Source organism: Arachis hypogaea, chromosome 17, assembly GCF_003086295.3.
Source record: "Arachis hypogaea cultivar Tifrunner chromosome 17, arahy.Tifrunner.gnm2.J5K5, whole genome shotgun sequence".
NCBI classification, from domain to species: Eukaryota; Viridiplantae; Streptophyta; class Magnoliopsida; order Fabales; family Fabaceae; genus Arachis; species Arachis hypogaea.
This window is the reverse complement of record NC_092052.1, coordinates 8,662,972-8,681,945: the sequence shown is the minus strand read 5'-3', so window position 1 is coordinate 8,681,945 and position 18,974 is coordinate 8,662,972. Positions and strand designations below refer to the sequence as shown.

The 18,974-nt window shown below is 31.8% G+C and overlaps 2 protein-coding genes across 2 annotated transcripts; one reads left to right on the top strand and one right to left on the bottom strand.

Annotated features, from left to right (window-relative positions):
• Positions 1 to 12,123: 12,123 nt before the first annotated feature.
• LOC112764957 (WEB family protein At2g40480) lies at positions 12,124 to 14,851 on the top strand. Its single transcript, XM_025810805.3, has 2 exons — positions 12,124 to 12,518; positions 13,077 to 14,851. The coding sequence occupies exons 1-2, from the start codon at positions 12,372 to 12,374 to the stop codon at positions 14,544 to 14,546; spliced, it is 1,617 nt and encodes a 538-aa protein (XP_025666590.1). The 5' UTR covers positions 12,124 to 12,371; the 3' UTR covers positions 14,547 to 14,851.
• Positions 14,852 to 16,391: 1,540 nt separating this feature from the next.
• Positions 16,392 to 16,859, bottom strand: LOC112762730 (protein MAIN-LIKE 2-like). The gene has a single exon (XM_025808583.1). The coding sequence runs from the start codon at positions 16,857 to 16,859 to the stop codon at positions 16,392 to 16,394; it is 468 nt and encodes a 155-aa protein (XP_025664368.1).
• Between the last annotated feature and the right edge of the window lie 2,115 nt (positions 16,860 to 18,974).

Below are 18,974 nucleotides of genomic sequence, written 5' to 3'. Positions count from 1 at the left end.
ATTATATTTTGGGCTTATAACATTGATAATCACAACTGGCCCAAAAATATTTTATCCATGAGATCCGATGAAGGGCATAAGGCAAATGATAACATTTGCTTTCCTGATGAATTTTTTTCGGATCAAGCATGAGAAACAATCATGGGCTTGTAGCATTAAGACTCATTCTGGCCCAATAAATCAAAAACATTGTTTCAGCCATTTTTTATCACAATGGTTTAGCATCAAGGCTGAATGAAAACTATTCCAATGGGCTTGCTTTAAAATTTTGTTCTGTTCGGCCCAAATTTAAAACCTGCAATACAAAGTTATTAATTAACATATATTAGATGAAAATCAAATTAATAATTTTGTAATTAATTATTTTAATAATATTTAGTCATCACAAATATTAATTTAGAGTTTTCTAAACTCATCACTTGGTAATACAATAGCAGTGGACAAAAATACATACATCGTCCACAAGCTCCAACCATGGACGCAATGTTCACAAGACCTCTCTACTCCCAGAACAGTGGTCATTATCCACCAATATTTCACTGCCATATGTAGGCCATAGCACTTTCTTTAGTTTGCAATGCAACTTTCTAAGGTCCAACTATAAACTTATACACAAGTTACGAATTTCGGAACAAACCTCATATCCAAATCATTCTCGAAAATATAGCAAGCAACTGCTAGCTCAACACCAACAAATTGCATGCCCTCGGGGGGCCAGAATGAAAGATTCAAGCACTACCAACAATCATGGGAGAAAAAATAAAATAATCGAGCAATCCACACTTAAAGAGAAGTTTAAAAAAGAAATCTTATCATCTAACATTTACAACATACCTCGGGAATGGAGTCCATACATATGGGTGCTTCTGGCCGAAAGCGGGATGCGTCCTTTTCAAATTTCTTCAGGATGGTCTCAACGACTGGTTTGGTCGTAACCCTTCCTCGTGTGGTTGGATACTTGGTCACGTCCTTTTGTTGTGGTCCACATCCTTTTTTTGTCGATGGTTTTCCTTGGAATGAATTTGCATCTTGAACCTCTTCAGTCAGGTTTTTGTCTTTCTTTCCAGACCTATCTCCAGCGAGATGGCTTGCAGTCAACACTTCAAGAACTTTACTATGTTGCACCATCAACTCAGTTAATGCTTGAATCTGTTTAGCTTGGGTACTCAGTATAGACATCACCATTTCCTCCTTGCTCATCTTCTTGATATCATTCAGTACTTCGTTTATCTGGTCGTCCACTCCACTAACGTCGTCCTTGACCATTGTATGTATGTCCCTAAAACCTCGAGTAAATGACTTCGATCATTAGACTCAACAAGGTGAGATTCTAAATACGAATTAGTGTAAACGATGAATCAACCTACCTTAAAGTTTCAGCTTCTTTTGCTTTCTTCATTAGTCGTTGGCTTTCATTTCCATTGTCGTCAATTTTTGGGACTTCCATTTACCTTTTTCCAAGCTCTGAGAAGGTATGAAAGCGTGTTGTGTAAGATTAGATACCAGGCACACCAAATTTTCATAAGCCATCACCTTCTCTGTGATGGACCTCTTTTGTTTCACTTGGCATAAGGCCCACATGATAAGGCCCAAAAATTTGAGATCCATATTGTTACAAATATAAAAAAGAGACGTTTTATTTTCTTCAAAAATAATTAAATAACATTAACAATTTTACCTACGCAGACTTATCCGACTTTTGACAAGACGTGTCACTGGCTCACTATCTGTCTCCATTTTGTCTTTTTATCGGTCAAATTCATTCCTAATCCTTCCACCTTTAGGGTCTGTTTGGAAAACTCCAAAAGCTACTTTTTTTTTAGCTTTTAATTTATAAAAAGTTATATTAATAGTGTTTGGTACAATTTTTTAAATAAACTTTTCACTTTTCAAAAAGTTATTTAAGAGTTTTTGAAAAAGTTAAAAAATATGACTTCTCTTATTTTCAAAAGCTATTTTATCACTCTTATTTAATGCACAACTTTAAAATAAGAACTTCTATAATAACTTTTCAAACACAAAATAATTTATTTAAAATTTGTTATTAATAAAAGTTCTTATATTTTAAACTCCTTTTTTAAAATAACTTATTTAAAAAGTTTAGCCAAACTGGCCCTAAATGATGTTATTAAATGGATTGTAGAGGAAGAAATAAAGTACTCTTCCCTCGTGGTGAAAATAAAGTACTCTACCTTAAATAAGAGATATATATTTGAATTAAGATTAGAGAAAAAAATAAAATAAAACTAAAAACGTGACTGGTGATTGAGATTGATAGGAGTTTTGGCTATAAAAGGTTAGTTTTAGGGTGTGTTAGAGGTGGTTAGAAAAAAAAAAAGTGAATGTCAAACATTTATTTGTTCAAATAAGTTGGAGAATAGACTTAACCAGTCCAAATTCGTTTCCCGCTCTCTAAACAAAAAAGTGACGATTTTAGCAGGTGAAATAATTTTCTCCGCCCTCCAATTTCAATTTTTGAACATCATTTTGTAATTTTGCACACGAAAATAATAATAATAATAATAATAATAATAATAATAATATTATTATTATTATTATTATTATTATTATTATTATTATTAGAAATAAAAATTTAATATTTAAATTTATTATTAACATAACAAATTTAATTTATTTTTAAAATTTTAATTTATTACAAAATATTTAATTTAATATTTTTATATATTTCATGATTAATGATGACATATTAAAAATAAATACAACTTACTACTTTAACGATAAACATATTATTATTAATACTAAAAAATAAAAAATACATAAAATACAGTATAATAAACTTAAAATTCTTTCTTGATATATACGTTACTATTAATGAAATATATTTTAATTATTTTAAATATTTTTTGTTATCTATTAAATATATATAAAAAATATTTGTTATGATGGTTACCTGAAACGGTGATTTGGGTCTGGATGTGAGATTCAGACTCTTTGTGAGACAACATCTGCTTGTTCTTGAGCCGAGGTACTACCGTCTGAGTTCTTTGGAAGAAGATGAAGGATGGTACATGCAAGAGATTCCAATACTTAAGTTAACAACGACTTTAAGCATATTTTTAGTAGATTGTAACCTAAAATATTGAAAATAAATAAAGACTATTACATTCATAATAAGTATATATTTTATATTATTATTTTTTTGTAATAATAAAATAATTATCACTAATATGTATAAAAATCATTATTAACGAATATTTTAATCAATTGAATTACAACATATGCTATTTTAATCAAACGAATTATAACATATGTTCTACACTCGTCAATAAATTCTAAATTCTAAATTTAAAACCATAAATCATAAGCCCTTAACCATAACTAATAAGTACAATTTTTTTTCTTTACATATATTTAGACTATTATGTATAAGAATTAAATAAAAAAAATTCAATCAAATTTTAATTAGGAAGTTTTTTTCTTTTAATTAGGAAGTTTATTTTTATGTAAAGTTACAATTTGAGAATCGTTAGAAGATTTGACAAGTTTGACTAAATCATCATTTAACAGTTTTTAACTGTTAATTTCACATGAAGACAACTACTTATAAGTCTTTACTTTTAATAAATATTTAATCACTACTTATTCATTTTTATTTAAATTTTGATATTAAATCAAATTTAACAAGACAAACATATGTTAAATTTAATAAAATAAATATTTTAACATAAACCTCAAAAAAGTTATTTATAATTTATTATGGAGACAAATAAAATAAATCAAATAGGGCATATATATAATCTTTTACAATTTCAGTGGAGATAAGTACGTCGCTTTCAGTAAATGTTGATCTGCCCCCATTCTGAACTCTAAATTCTAAACCCTCTAAATTATTAAACTTTAAACCCTTCAAACCCTACCTTCCAAACTATAACCTTGTAAATCTTAAACATTAAGTTTCACCTGATAAACCCTAAACGATATTCTTAACTTCTAATCACTAAACTCTACACACTCATCAATAAATAAATTCTAAATTCTAAATCTAAGACCGTAAATCATAAACCCTTAACCATGTATAAGCTAAGTAGAATTTTTTTACATATATTTAGAATATTATGTATAAGAGTTAAAATAAAAAAAATCAATAAAATATTAATTAGGAAATTTATTTCTTTTAATCAATGTCAATTAACTTTTCTAAAATAGTTTTCTTCATTTTATATTTAAATCTTAAACCTTCCAAAAGTAGAATTTATACAATTAAAAAACAACATTGGTTAATGTGGATAGTTAAAAGTTGGTTAATTATTTCCAAAAAACTAGTTGGCTAGTTTTTAAAAAGATCAAAATTCATGTGTAGATATTTTTGTGTAAATTTGCAATTTGAGAATCGTTAGAAGATTTGACAAGTTTAATTAAATCATCATTTAACAAATTTTAACGATTAATTTCACATGAAGACAGCTACTTATAAGATTTCACTTTTAATAAATATATTATCACTACTTATTCATTTTTATTTAAATTTTGATATTAAATCAAATTTAACAAGACAAATATATGGTTAAATTTAATAAAATAAATATTTTAACATAAACCTCAAAAAAGTCATTTATATTTTATTATTGAGACAAACAAAATAAAACAAAGAGGCATATATATATAATCTTCTTTTACAATTTCAGTGGAGGCAAGTGTCCCTCTTCCGGTAAACGTCGCTCTACCATTATTTCCAACCCTAAATTTTAAATCCTATAAACTATTAAATTTTAAACCCTTCAAACTCTACATTTCAACCTATAACCCTCTAAATCTTAAACCCTAAATTTCACACAATAAATCCTAAACCTTATCTCTAATTTTTAATCACTTAACTCAACACATTCATCAATAAATTTTAAATTCTAAATCTTAGACCCTAAATCATAGATCTTAAATCATTATCTAGGACAATAAGTATAATAGTGCAAATACTTATTTATTTATTAGCAGTAAAAAAATATATAAATAATATAAATTGATATTATTTTAGTATAAAAGCAATAATAAAGGTTATGAATTAAGTTAATTACATAATTAAAAAATTGTGAAGAATTTCTTAAATAATAATAAAAAATAAGATTACTACTTTCACATATCACAAAGTTTATGAAAAAATTTTAGCTAATAAATCAATCAATAGATTATACATTAATTCTGTCAAAAAAATAAATAATTAATACATTGAATATTATTATTTACGTACTAATATATATATATATTATCGATTATTAAGTTTATAATTAATTTTTAATCTAATTTTTGGTAATTAAAATTTAAATGATTGAAATTATTAAATGCTCAATATTTTGTATCGAACCAATTTATTTTTTTATTGGAATTAAAAAAATGAGTTGTTAATTAATTCTAAATTTAAATTTAAATTTGAGTAAGAAAATAAAAAAATATTTTAAATTTTATCTCACTAACCAGAATTAATTTTAACATAAGAAATTACTTTGTACATCACAGATATTGTAAAATAGTCTGGTCATTTGTTATTTTTAATGGTAAATATTGTCAAATAAAATAATATAAAAAATTAGAAAAAAATATATTTACAAGTTTAGAAAATATTAATTTATTTTTCAATAGACTAAATTATATATTGAATAACAAAAGTTGTTATTGGTTTCTCTTCACACTAAATAATACTCAACAATAGTGTTTCGATATAATATGTTACCAAGAAATATTAATCGATCGATCTAATAACTTTTGTAGTGACATAAGTTTATGAATTTGAAAATTTAGAAATCATTTCATAAAATGTGAAGTTTTAACAAGTAACAATGCTGATCATGTTGTTTTGACTTTAAGAATGAATATGATAACAACAAATAAAATTGTCCCAAGTAAATTTCAACAAAACAAAAGTCCATAAGTATTACTATTAATGGAAAATTAATCTATTTTAGAGACAAATATAATTTTTTTCTACGGATTTTCTAACTCGGCAAGTCGATGACTAATCTACCACATATTGATGCTTTATTTATTAAGGGTCTGTCGCTAACTAATGAATTGTTATACACACAAGACGATATTCGAACTCTAAATACTTGCTTAAATAGACAAATGAAATGATCATTCACCCAATCTAAATTGATTAAAATAAATATTAATTATTTTTAATATTATTAAGTTATAAAATATTTATAATAATAATAATAATAATTACTATAGATATTTTTTATTTAAATTTTAATAAAAAAAATTTGTATAATTTTACGTATTATTCTATGCAGACACGGAAACATATATTAGTATTAATTAAAAACAATTAGAATTTTTTTTATTTAATATTTATTAATATTATAATAATTAATAAATATTGAATAAAATAAATTTTGACTAATTTTTTTTAATCTAATATTACCGATTATTATTATTATCATCATTGCCATTATTGTTGTTGTTGCTATTATAATGCTATTATTGTTCTTCCTGTTATGGCCACTTTTTCTAATTTTCCACTCATTTTTTTTTTTTTCACTCATTTAATTAGTGTTAGTCGTTCCATCAAATTTTTGTTTGCTAGCAACTAATTTTTTCCAGTTTTACTCATTGCTACTAATATTTCTTTTTCTTGGTTGATTACCAAAAAATAAATTGACCCTAAACCCGTAACATCTTTTTTCTTAGATTATAAAAAACAATGAAACCCATATCCACATTTTGCATAAAAAAGCAATAGGCCCATGCAAAAATGGCCCACGAATTAATATCTTTAATATTAAGATTAACTTAAGCTAATCACAATAAAATAAATGGCAACATGACGTATGGCTCTGACTTTGATTTAGCAATTGTTGAGGTTTCTCTCAACATCGATGCCACGCGTATAGAAGCAGCTTTAGCCACATACTTTCATCACCTAAATAATCAATATGCCTTCATCACCATAGTATTGGCCTTGAAGAAATACCTTATGATTTGATCTAGAAAAAGTACAAGACCAAGAAACATATATCAAGTGAGTAAATTTAAGAGGCTTTTAACTATAAAACCAAAAACAAAGAAAAATGCGTTTATCCAGAGAATCTCGATAATTTGAGATCGATAAATTGTTGTAATTACATTTATAAAATTATTGCAAAACTTATGGTCATGAGACTAAGAAAATCACTTAACAGGTTAGTTTCACTTATTTAAAGTGTTTTTGTGGGTGGAGACTAATTCAGGATAACATAGTTATAGTTCAAGAAGCATATCACAGCTTAGAAAAAAAAGAAAAAGAAGCTTTAGAAAATTTAGTGATCAAATTAGACATGAATAAGACCTACAACCATCTGAAATGGGATTTTTTGAAAAATATCCTTCTAATTTTTGGATTCCAAAAAGAATGGGTGCAACTTGTGATGACTTGTGTTAGGAGTGCAAATTATAGATTCAAAATGAATGGGAACTTAACACAAAAAATGTATCCGCAAAGAGGGCTTAGGCAATGTTATCCTTTATCACCATACTTATTTATCTTAGCGGCTGAATTTTTCTCCATCCTCTTGGAAGAAGCTCATAGAAATGGCCGAATCCCAGAATTTAAAATCAGACTAGAGACTCCAACTCCCATTCATCCCTTCTTTACAGAAGATTGCATTATTTTGGCCGTAGCAAAAGAAGAGAAAATCTACCAGATTATGCTTATCATGAATGAATATACTGAAACTTCAGGTCAAAAGATTAATATAAAAAAAACAGGGATCACCTACGGAAGACAGGTTCCAATACAAGTAAGGGTGAACAAAGAGAAAAATTTAGGAATGTCAGTTTGGGATAATCCAGAGAAGTATTTGGGTTTTTCAGCCCAATGAAAAAGATAAAAAAATAAAATTCTAGGATAGATTGAAGAGAGTTATGAATAAGATGCAATGGATGGATGGAAGGAAAAGCTTTTGAATCAAGTAGGTAAGGAGGTTTTAATAAAGTCAGTGATACAAGCTATCCCGGCATACACTATAAATGTGATTATGTTTTCTAACAATTTCTGTCAAAGACTAAGTACAAGAATTGTCCGATTTTGGTGGCATCACCAGGTGGAGACTGAGGCATACATTGGAAGGATTGAAAAACCATTAGCAAGTGTAAGCTGGAGGGTGGATTAGGATTTAAAGATTTTAAATATCAGAATATGGCCCACCTAGCAAAGCAGTCTTGGAGGATGATTAAAGAACTAGAGGCACTTTGGGTAAAAAATTTTAAAATCCATATATTTTTCCAATTCGAACTTTTGGCATGCACAGGTTCAAAAGAAATTACCATGAGTGTGGAGAAGCCTTTTAATAAGGAGGGATTTTTTAAAAAGAAATGACAAATGGTGTATGAAAAATGGAGAAAAACTAGTAATAGGAAAAGATATTTGGATTGTAGGCATGACGAGGGGCAATGATAGGATGGGCAGTACAGATAGGAGGGTGTGTGAGCTAATAATTAGAGGAGAAAGGTGGAATAGAGCTAAGATTGAAGTAGAATTTTTCCAAAATATGATTCAAAAAAATTTTTAAACGCTTGTCAGCTTAAGGTCAAGAGAAGATTTTTTATACTGGCCATATAAACAGGATGGGATATACATTATAAATTAGGGTATTACATAGCAAGAAAGGAAACGACAGCGGGGAAACAGCAATAAAAGCCTTCAAGCTCAATAACTAGAGCAGATTGGAGGAAATTATGGAAAGGTATATGAGGGTTACAAGTACCATAAAAAGTTGAGATATTTTTGTGGAAAGCTTCTCAAAATTGTACTAGTAAACTCTAATTTATACAAAAGGAAGATAATTAGGACACCAATATGCTATATTTTTCATGAGGAAGAGGAAACAACAAAACACGCCATTCTACTATGCTCGTGAACCAGGACCACTTGGTTTGGAGCTCAATGTCAATGCATGCCAACAGAGGAAACCGTTCCATCTTTTGGAAATTGGTTCTTAGAAAATATTTTGAAGATAAAACAAATCGAAGGGGAGGAACAAGACATCATGATTAGCAGAATTGCAAGCTTATGCTGGGAGATTTGGAAGACAAGAATAAGAGCAATATATCAGAAAGAAGAGGTGAATCTTAATTTGACTATCATGAAAGCAAAAATAGGAGAACATGAATACATACAAGCTATGCAATCAGACATAATTAACAAGCACAAAATCAACAGAGATAGAGTCAGGCCTATTACCTATAGAGTATCGCCAGAGGGTTGGCTAAAGGCTAATATTGACGCAGCATTCAAAGCAAGCACAGGGGAGGCAGTAACAACGGTTGTGATCAGAGACACAAATAAAAAGCTTCTATTGGTAGCAGCAGAGAAAATTGCTTCTTGCTCAGCCCTGACAGCAAAGGCAAGTGCTATTAGAAATGCAATTATCATAATAAGAAATTTAGGACTAAGCAATGTTTTGATAGAATCAAATTGCTCACTCTTTCCAATTATTGAAATCGAAAGGCAGCTTAGGGGAAGTGAATCTGTTTCTGATGGATGTTGAGGAGATGAAGCAGGAAGTCTCTGGTGGGGATTCACATGGACACCACGCGAAGGGAATCAACTGCCTCACTATGTGGCCATTCTCATGCTCAGCGGAAGACTTAGCAGTGATTGGAACCGACGTCCATAGGGAGAAATAGCAAGAATCCTAAAGAAGGAGGAAACGACAACTTGGTGGAGCAGAAGAAGACAGAAAGATTCGCTTTAGCACCTCAATTAGGGAGAAAGAGTTACGGAGATACGATATCTCAGCAGATCAAGAGCAGCATCGGTCTCAGGTGTAGCAAATCGACGGTGAAAGCGCCAATAACCTGCGATGGCAACAGGATGCATGACGGCAACAATTGGGTTTCGAAGCACCGGATGACCAAGCAAGGGATAGGGAGTAGGATTCAATTGAAGGCAGAGGACAATGGTCTCCGAAATCTAGATTCGAAGGCAAGGAGCCAATGCAACCGGCGGCGAGGTGGTGCACCAAGGGGCAACCAGAGAGCAACGACGACGATTCTTGGGAATAGAGGAACAACACTGTGGGCTTGAAGGCGCAGTATCAATGCAACCTTCAGTGGAAGCCGGTGGTGACAACTGATACCAGGCCGACGGAGGAGACGACGTCGCTAACGAGGAAGACGGTGGTACCTTGAGGGCGTCCTGGGAAATGGTGCTAATCCGAAGACCTTTGAGAAAGACAATTGGAGTTGAAACCCATTTTGCCCCCTGAAATTTTCGACCAGCCTCAATTTTGACCCCAAAATTTATAGTTACCCAATTAACACCCCCAAATATTGGATTGTGCCCCACGTTTGCCCCCGTAGCTATCTCCGTTAACGGAGATCTGATGTGACACGTTAAGTTGACAGAGTGTGTATTCACGTAGCACCCAGTTTGCTAGAATGGATGTGTAATGAGTAAATGATGTGGCAAAAGTTGAATGAACTCAATTTGCAACCCTCTTTTCCCAATATGTTCGAGACTTTGCTAGAGAAATTGAGTTCATTCAACTTTTGCCACGTCATTCACTCATCACACATCCATTCTGATAAACTGGGTGTCACGTGGATACACACTTTGTCAACTTAACGTGCCACATCAAATCTCCGTTAACGGAAATAGCTACAGAAACAAATGTGGGACACAATATAATATTTGAAGGTGTTAATTGGGTAACTATAAATTTGAAGGTCAAAATTGAGACCAGTCGAAAATTTCAGGGGCAAAATAGATTTCAACTCAAGACAATTGAGTTAGGTTGGAAATTCGATTCTTTTCGGATGTTACTTGGACGGGTTATACTCGACCAGGCATATTTAGCCATGTGCCATGACAAAAAAAAAAGGCCTAAATTAGGTTGGCAATACCAAAAACAAAACAAAAGAAAAAATATTGACAACAAAAAATAAATTAGGTTAGTCATGCAATCAGTTTATTTGTTAGTTTGAGTAAATTTAGATAATTTGAATATCGTCTCATGTATGTAACAATTCAGTAATTAATGTCAAATTCTTAAATAAAATTTAAATCTTTGATAAAATGTTCTTTATCCAATTAGATTGAAAAATACTATGAAAATATGAAAAATTAAGAGGCTTTTATTATTTCAACAGAAAAAAAGTTATTTTAAATTTTTTAATCTAATAAAACTTTTGATGATGAAATAAATTTTCCTTCAATTTCATAATAATTTTAAGTTTTATTCCTCAATTTATTCTATTTTCAACTTTATTAGCTACAACAATATACATGGTGCATATCAATAATAAATTAATAATTTCTGTACATGATTTAGTTAATCCAAAAACTAAACCTATTTTTTAGTTAACTAAAATTTAATTTTAATTAATTAATTAAATTAATTTTATATAATAAAACTAATTATTATCCGATTAAAAAATTTAAAAACTAATTTTTAATCGATTATAAAAATAAAAAATCAATTTAAAAAAACTAATTTTTGGATAAAACATTGGTTTTTGAAAAAAACAATTTTTAAATAAAAAATTGGTTTTTTACAAAAAAAAAAAACACTTTTTTAAATTAATTTTTTAATTTAAAGATTGAAATTAGATTTTTTTTTTTAAATTTAGTTTTGATTTTGGTTAATTAATTAAAAATTAATATTTTAACTTTAGTCTTATTTTGGTTAATCAATTAAAAATTAATTTTTTAAATTTAGTTTCAATTAACTAATTTTAAAAAATATAAATATAATTTTTAAAATAATTTTACTAAATTAGTTAACTAATATATAGTTATAATTTTTAATCGATTAACACAATTTAGTTTTTTTAATGTACATGATCCCTCACATCTCTTCCTTACAAAATCTCCATCTTTTATCTCCTGGCAAGTGGCAACCAGTACGACGTCGTTTCGTTCCTTTCATTAACTTTAACAAAAGCGCTTTTTACGAAGCCGCAAATCACGCTCCCAATCAAGGAGATAAAAAAATCCCATAATAAGCCCCCTCCCAACTAAAATCCAACGTGTCATAAACTCATTGGTTACTCATCTCAACACTTAACTAACAAAACTTTGACTTTTCCTTCCACCAACGAACCAAATCAAAGCGCGCACCATAACTCCCCTGTTACCAGACCCACACTAAAACAAACCTCCAAAAAAGAAAAAAAGAAGTTTGCACCCGAAGTGCTTTTCTTCTTTCCCTCTCTTTTTCTCCTTTTTCCGTTTTCACCCGAAGCAGCAGCGTGGACCCGAGTCACTGACCCGCCACCCTTTTTGCACTACCGAGTTCGGGACTCGGTTCCCCACCACCATCATCACACTCACTCATTTTTGCCATAAATTTCAGAATGAACGCGTCGTCACTACAGAAGTCAAAGTCGAAGGGAGTTTCCAAGCTTGTTGCAAAACTCGGTGGTGTGTGGCAACAATGGCTGAGGAGACTCCAAATCTCGGTGGTGAAACCGGTTCGGGAATCAGGAAGGTTGGTTTGAGAGCTGAAATTGATACTTCGCCGCCGTTTGGATCGGTTAAAGAGGCGGTTACTCGTTTTGGAGGAAGCGGACCTTGGCTGCATGTAAGGTTTTTTTTCTTTCTTTTTTTAGGGTCAGAAATGAAAATGCAGTGATTCTGTGAACTGAACTTTTGAACAATGCGTTGATTTTTTTATTTCCTAAAACAAATTTAGGATTACATGATACAGGTTTTTGTTTCCGAGTTTTTTAGGGTTCAAGTTTCTGTGCTTGAAGTTGCAATGGTGGAACTGTTCTTTACTTTACATCTCATTATTTGATATTCATGAGCTTATGGAGTTAAATTTCTCAATTCACATTGAAAATTTAATTCTTTTATTCAGTAGTATTTAGCACAAACACAATGTTGGAATTGTAGATGATCAATTGTTGATAGAGAAAGATTTAGTTATTTTTCTTATTATTCATTCTATTGATATGTGCTGTAGTTATTTGAGACTTCAAAGGTTTTACATTTGAATTTGTCCTTGGAAATATGCTTATGATTTTCGCTTACTCTTTCTGCCAGCCTTTCTGTTTGAGGCTTTGAGCATAGTGTTTTCTTTAATATGAATTTGTGTGTTTGTTTTTCTCTCTAATGTGTTGAAGATTATTGTTTGCAGAATAGTGATGAGGAGTTTGACATAAAGAAAGTGGAGGAACAAGCAGCCAAGTTGGAGAAGGATTTGATAGTGAAAGAACTCGAAACACTCGATGTGCTCGAAGAACTGGCAGCTACCAAAAGGATTGTGGAGGGGTTAAAGCAGCAGCTACAAACTGAAGCATTGAAGTGTTCTGCAACTGACAATGAACATGTTGGTACCCCTGTTGTTGTTAAGGAGATGAATCAAGAAAATTATGGAACTGTTGCTGGCAATCAAGAACAAAGATTGCAGAATCCAAGCCCTGGCTCTGTCTCTGCTACATCATCTGATCAATTCTTTATCGAGTTGGAACAAGCTAAGATGAACCTTGGCAAAACCATAAATGATCTTGGGGTGATTCAATCTTCTGTTGAGTCTCTGAATAAGAAGATGAAGAAGGAGAGGCTTTTTCTTGAGAGGACGCGTGAGAAGCTAGCATCAAAGGTTGCAGCTGTCTCTGCACAAACGAGGGCACAAGAAGAAGCAAGATTGAATCCATCACCGGCTCCTATGAAAACAAGTTCCACTTCAGATAATCCTGGGAACATTTTGGTGAGTTTCAAACCTGATGCTGATCAAAGCAATAGAATGGTCGAAACACTAAGATCTGAAGTTTCAAAGCCATTATCATACGAAGAGAACATACTTAGCATTAAGACTGCTGAGATGAGGTGGTTTGCAGCTAAAAAGATGGAAGAAGCTGCGAGGGCAGCCGAAGCTATTGCTCTTGCCGAAATCAAGGCTCTATCTGGTGCTGAGATACCGTCTGGACTTGTTCTACCAGAACGTCGGAGAGTGACTTTTGCATTAGGAGAGCACACTCCTCTAAATCCTGAAGTTCAAATACCAGAAGAGTCTACGTTGAAGAAGGTAGTAGATTCGAGATTTCAAATCGATGAAATAAATGCTTCTAAATTGAATATTTTGAAGAAGTTGGAGGAAGCAACAGAAGAAGTTCTGCTTAGCAAACAACGCCTAACTGAGGCTTTAAACAGTGTTGAAACTGCAAACAGAAAGCAGCATGCTGCGAATGAGGCTCTTCGGAAATGGATTCCTCAGGATGATATGAAGGGACAATCAATGTATAGATCTATCAATCACAACTTTGCTTACACAGGATGCTGTCAGGATTCTTCTCTGCCAGATGTGACGAGGTCAACAACAGCGAACAATGACCGAAAACGTGTCCTGAAGTCCACAGTTTCAATGCGAGATGTGCTCAGCAGAAAGCAAGTTCCTGAAGATTACACTGCAACAAAGGAGATGGAAGAGCATGCTGCAAGACAGAAGGTAGCATTGAGTCAAATGCTCCAAGCGTTGAGGGAAGATCTTACTCTTCCTTCAAATCCTGAAACAGATAGGGATCATCAAAAGCATTTTATGGCTCAGAGGAAAAAGTTTGGATTCATCCAAATATCATTGGGAAGGCCTAGTAAGAAAAGGACATAAATCTAATCCTAGTTCCTTTGCATGGGGACATAATATGCAAAACTCTTGCATTAATTTATTGCGTCTTGTCATTCTTCATTGATTTTTGTTATGATGATTGCTTTCTTGTTAGCCAAGTGAAAGTTTGTGTTAAAGTGTCTGATTTTGTAAAATATGTTTTGTAAAATGGTAGGTTATGTTGTTCTTGTTGATTGGCAAAGTTGATTCCTCCATTTGTATATTTTTGTTTGGGGCATGGGCTTGTACGTGTTTCTTGATGTTATTTCTTGACAATAATTAAATTATGGATTTTTTTCAAAATATAATTTGACTTTTTTTCTGATGCAATTCAAATAAAAATTGTGTTTCTATGCTTCACTCAAACCAACACAATGTCATAAATAGTTGTCAAATTGTGAATCGTTTGATCAATTTTAGAATCAAGAATCGAGTATCGTTTCGAATCTAGGATGGAAAACCGTATTCATGAAAACCAGAAACAACCAAGGTAGATACTTTCGAAAGTGTAGTCCAAATATAAACCAAAAACAACAATATAAAAAAAAATGTAAACCAGTAAAATACTTTCGAATTTCGGCTAATTTTTTTTGCATATGAGGGAAGGTTTGGTTTAACGCCCGTTTATGGAGCTTGTAGGTGTTTAATACGGGTGTGACGACAGTTAGCTGACGGCGGGAAATCGGACGATCCGATTTCTTGCAGGGCTGGGGACACAAATCGGACCGTCCGACTTGTGGACGGTAATTTTGCGTGCAAAGAAGTCGGACCATGCGATTTGTTGCATGGGGGGATTTTTTTCGTTGGCCCAACCAAATCGGACCGATCGATTTTAGGGCTTCATTCAAAAATATTCGAAGAGCACCCAAATCGGACCCAGCGATTTATGGGTTTCAAATTTTTTGGGCGGACTGTTTAGTAATCGGACTGTTCGATTTTTTAGTTTAAAAAATTTCGAATGGCCATGCAAGCAGTTGGATGGTCCAATTTGAGTGTGATATATATATATATGTTCCTACCCAAGCTGACCAGCCCATTTCATTTTCTTCTTCTCCGGTGCTACAAGTCTCTAAACCTCTTCTCTGCAGATCTCTTCTTCTTCTTTGTAGATCTGTTCTTCTCTATTATCATGGATGATAGAGTAAGATTAAAAGTGTATTATCATGGCCAAATCTTATTACAAACATCAGAAGGAGTAAAATTTGTGTGTGAAAATCCGTTGGATATTATTATTCCATTCACACTGTCATTTGAAGAATTAAAAGGTGTCATTTGTGAGAAGATGGATTCTCAAATATCTAGGAGAGTGTCGTGTATTCTGTACAGATATCCTATATCTGTCTTTGGTGGGTTCGTGCAATTTCAAACGAAATACGTGACCGACGAAGCGAGCATGCAAGAAATGTTTTCAGTGTATCTTGAAAGTCAGTCGCGAATATCGTTCATCGAACTGTATATCGAGTTCGAGCAATCTGCAGCGGACCGAGATATTGAATTGGAAGATTACAACAGTGATAGTGAAGAAGAGTTCGAAAGTAACTACGAGGTTGTTGATCCGGGTGTAGACGAAGATCAAGCTGACGAGGCTATGGTGGCAGATGTGGCGGATGTGGCAAATGCACTAGCAAACCAGCAGCCGTTTGTAGAGCCGAGTTTCATACAGTCGTTGGATTTGGAGGCTATGCATGCACCGGAGTTTCCTCAATATGTAAATGCAGGTGAGCCATCAATCTCCTTACAGTCGACACGAGTTGTCCTACACAACGCTCTGTACAGGTGTGCCAAGCATGCCGAACCCCAACTGAACTGTATGATCCCGGAAAAGTTACGGAGTAACGACAGAAACTTTCAGTGCACCCCTGCTTCAGACTTATCTCCAAACATAACGGTCCCAAACAATAACATTATGTGGCACTTCATGTACCTCTGAATCTGGATATCATCAACCAACACTAATCGATCCTTCAATGCTTGAAACCACGTCAACTTGATGAAACTTCCCCTACAGTCTGTCTTCCTAGGTGCAACACCAAACTGATCCAAGCATTCAGCCTCTAACGCCTCATAACTACTCAGTGTCGGTCCCGTAACTGGCAAACCATTCGTCGGAAGACCAAGAATTAACGCCACATCCTCCAGTGTCACGGCACACTTACCAACCGGAAAATGGAAGGTGTGAGTCTCGGGGCGCCATCTCTCGATCAGAGCATTAACCAATGCCGACTGACATTGGACAACTCCGATCTGTGAAACATGATAAAAGCCAGTGTCCCGTAAATACCCCTCCACTATTGGATTGTACCGATCCGGCGGCATGTAGTGGTCACATTACAACATTTTAGATCCTTAAACACAAACCATAATATTAATTAATTAACAAATTAAATTTAAAAGAATCAAATTTTCATTATCAAATAACCAGAATCAATAAATATAACAATAATAACAATACTTTATACAAATAACTATTATATTATCTACTAATACTCAAATAACTAACTACTCTATTTTATTCTATTCTAACAACAAATATACAATAATAAATCAATCATTAATCTTTTATTAAATATTTTATTAAACTTATAATATAAATAATTAATTCAATAATTTTTAATTCATAATATTTATTTACGAACGACTAATACATTATTACTACAAAAAATTATTTATTATTAACAATTAAAACTAATTAACTTATTTAATTTCACACGTACATAACAAAACAATATTAGTACTACTATATTCTAATGATAATTAAACTATTACACTACTAGCAGTAATAATTATTATTACGATAAGCGGATTAATAACAATTAATATTAGTTATTCTATTTATCATACATCCAAATTTTTTAATAACCGTAGTATTATTATTATTAAGAATATTATTATTGTAATTATTCTATTAATAACAATAATTAATTTATTATTATAATGTAACATAATTTTTTCTTCTGCACAATATTAATACCCTACATCTTACCATCATAATTTATTATTAATAATCTCTAATATTATTTTAATTAAACTCAAATATTTAAAAATTATTACTCCACTAATTTCTAACATTATCACTATAATAAACTATTATTAATCTCTAACATTATAATTATTATTTTAACTAAAATAAAATTTTTTGAAATAAAAACTTACATAATTAAGATGATCAAGATAATTAGCAATGTGGAGATCCGGACGATTGACATCTTTTATTCTTCTTCTTCTAAGCATAATTTTTGTGTGGTCCAATTTTTTTTAACTCAAACCTTCATCAATGAAGAATGAATGAAGCTGGTGGTGGGATTTATTGGAGAGGAGAATTGGACGAAAGTGAAAAGAAAAGTGAAACTGGCTGAAGGGAACTTTGTGAGATTGGGAGTGTATACTTGGAGCTGGGCCAACTTGCATGCGCGATACGTGGTTGGGGGTGCAAATCGGATGGTCCGATTTGTGTACCTGTCCAGTCAGTAATCGAACCGTTCGATTACTATTCTCCAAAACGGACCATCCAATTTTTTCGATCTAGACCGTCACACTCTTGTCAAACACCATGCATCCTATAACGTGGTTATACACCATCCTTTCCCCAATATTAAAAATAAAAAAGTGTCGAATTTCAGACAAATCTTGTACACTCTTTAGCAGCCAAATGCAGCGAAAAAACATCAGACAAAAAAGAAGAAGCAGAACTACCATAAAGTAACCGATAAGAAATATTTATCTGTAAAGAGAATTTTGTTTTATTAACCTCGTTCTTGTTGTGTGGTTCGTTTTTATGCATGCGTCACAAAGTAACGTAATACTGTAATAGATCACCGTAAAACGTATGGGAGTTTGCGTTTTTAGGTATATTCTAACTGTTACTCCTGTTTGGAGTACAATTCGTAATTATCGAAATTATTTATTTGATAATAATTAAGAAGGATTAACATTCTTATCTTGATAAATTCTATGATTTAAATATATAATATAAATATTGTTAGTGAATAGATTAACGATTTCATGAGCGTTGCTCCAATTCATCATGATATTGCACTTAACAATAATATAATTGAAGAAAAAGAATTAAAGTTTCAAAAGTTTAAAAATATCTGTGGTTTTCAATGCCCTTCTCTTCTTTGCATATTCAAATAATCGAACAATGTCATGATATCAAATCAAGAACAATGGTGATTTGGAACCAATAATTAATGAACCTAGACAACTAACTTAGACTTTAATCACTATTTTCAAAATTAATAAGATATTAAATCAGTCGCCAATTTTACCCTAATGCTTGAAATGTATTCATATTTCATACATGCAGCATAATTACAATCAACAAAGAAATACAATTAGTGATATATTGCAAAAATAACTCATTATTTTTGTGCCATTATTTCATTCAGAGGGTTGTTTTCTCTCTCTCTTCCATGTTTATTGAAAGTAACT

Coding starts and splice junctions, on each gene's coding strand:
- LOC112764957 (XM_025810805.3), top strand. CDS start 12,372: ATGGCTGAGGAGACTCCAAATCTCGGTGGTGAAACCGGTTCGGGAATC. Junction 12,519..13,076: donor GAAGCGGACCTTGGCTGCAT/GTAAGGTTTTTT, acceptor TATTGTTTGCAG/AATAGTGATGAGGAGTTTGA.
- LOC112762730 (XM_025808583.1), bottom strand. CDS start 16,859: ATGCCGCCGGATCGGTACAATCCAATAGTGGAGGGGTATTTACGGGAC.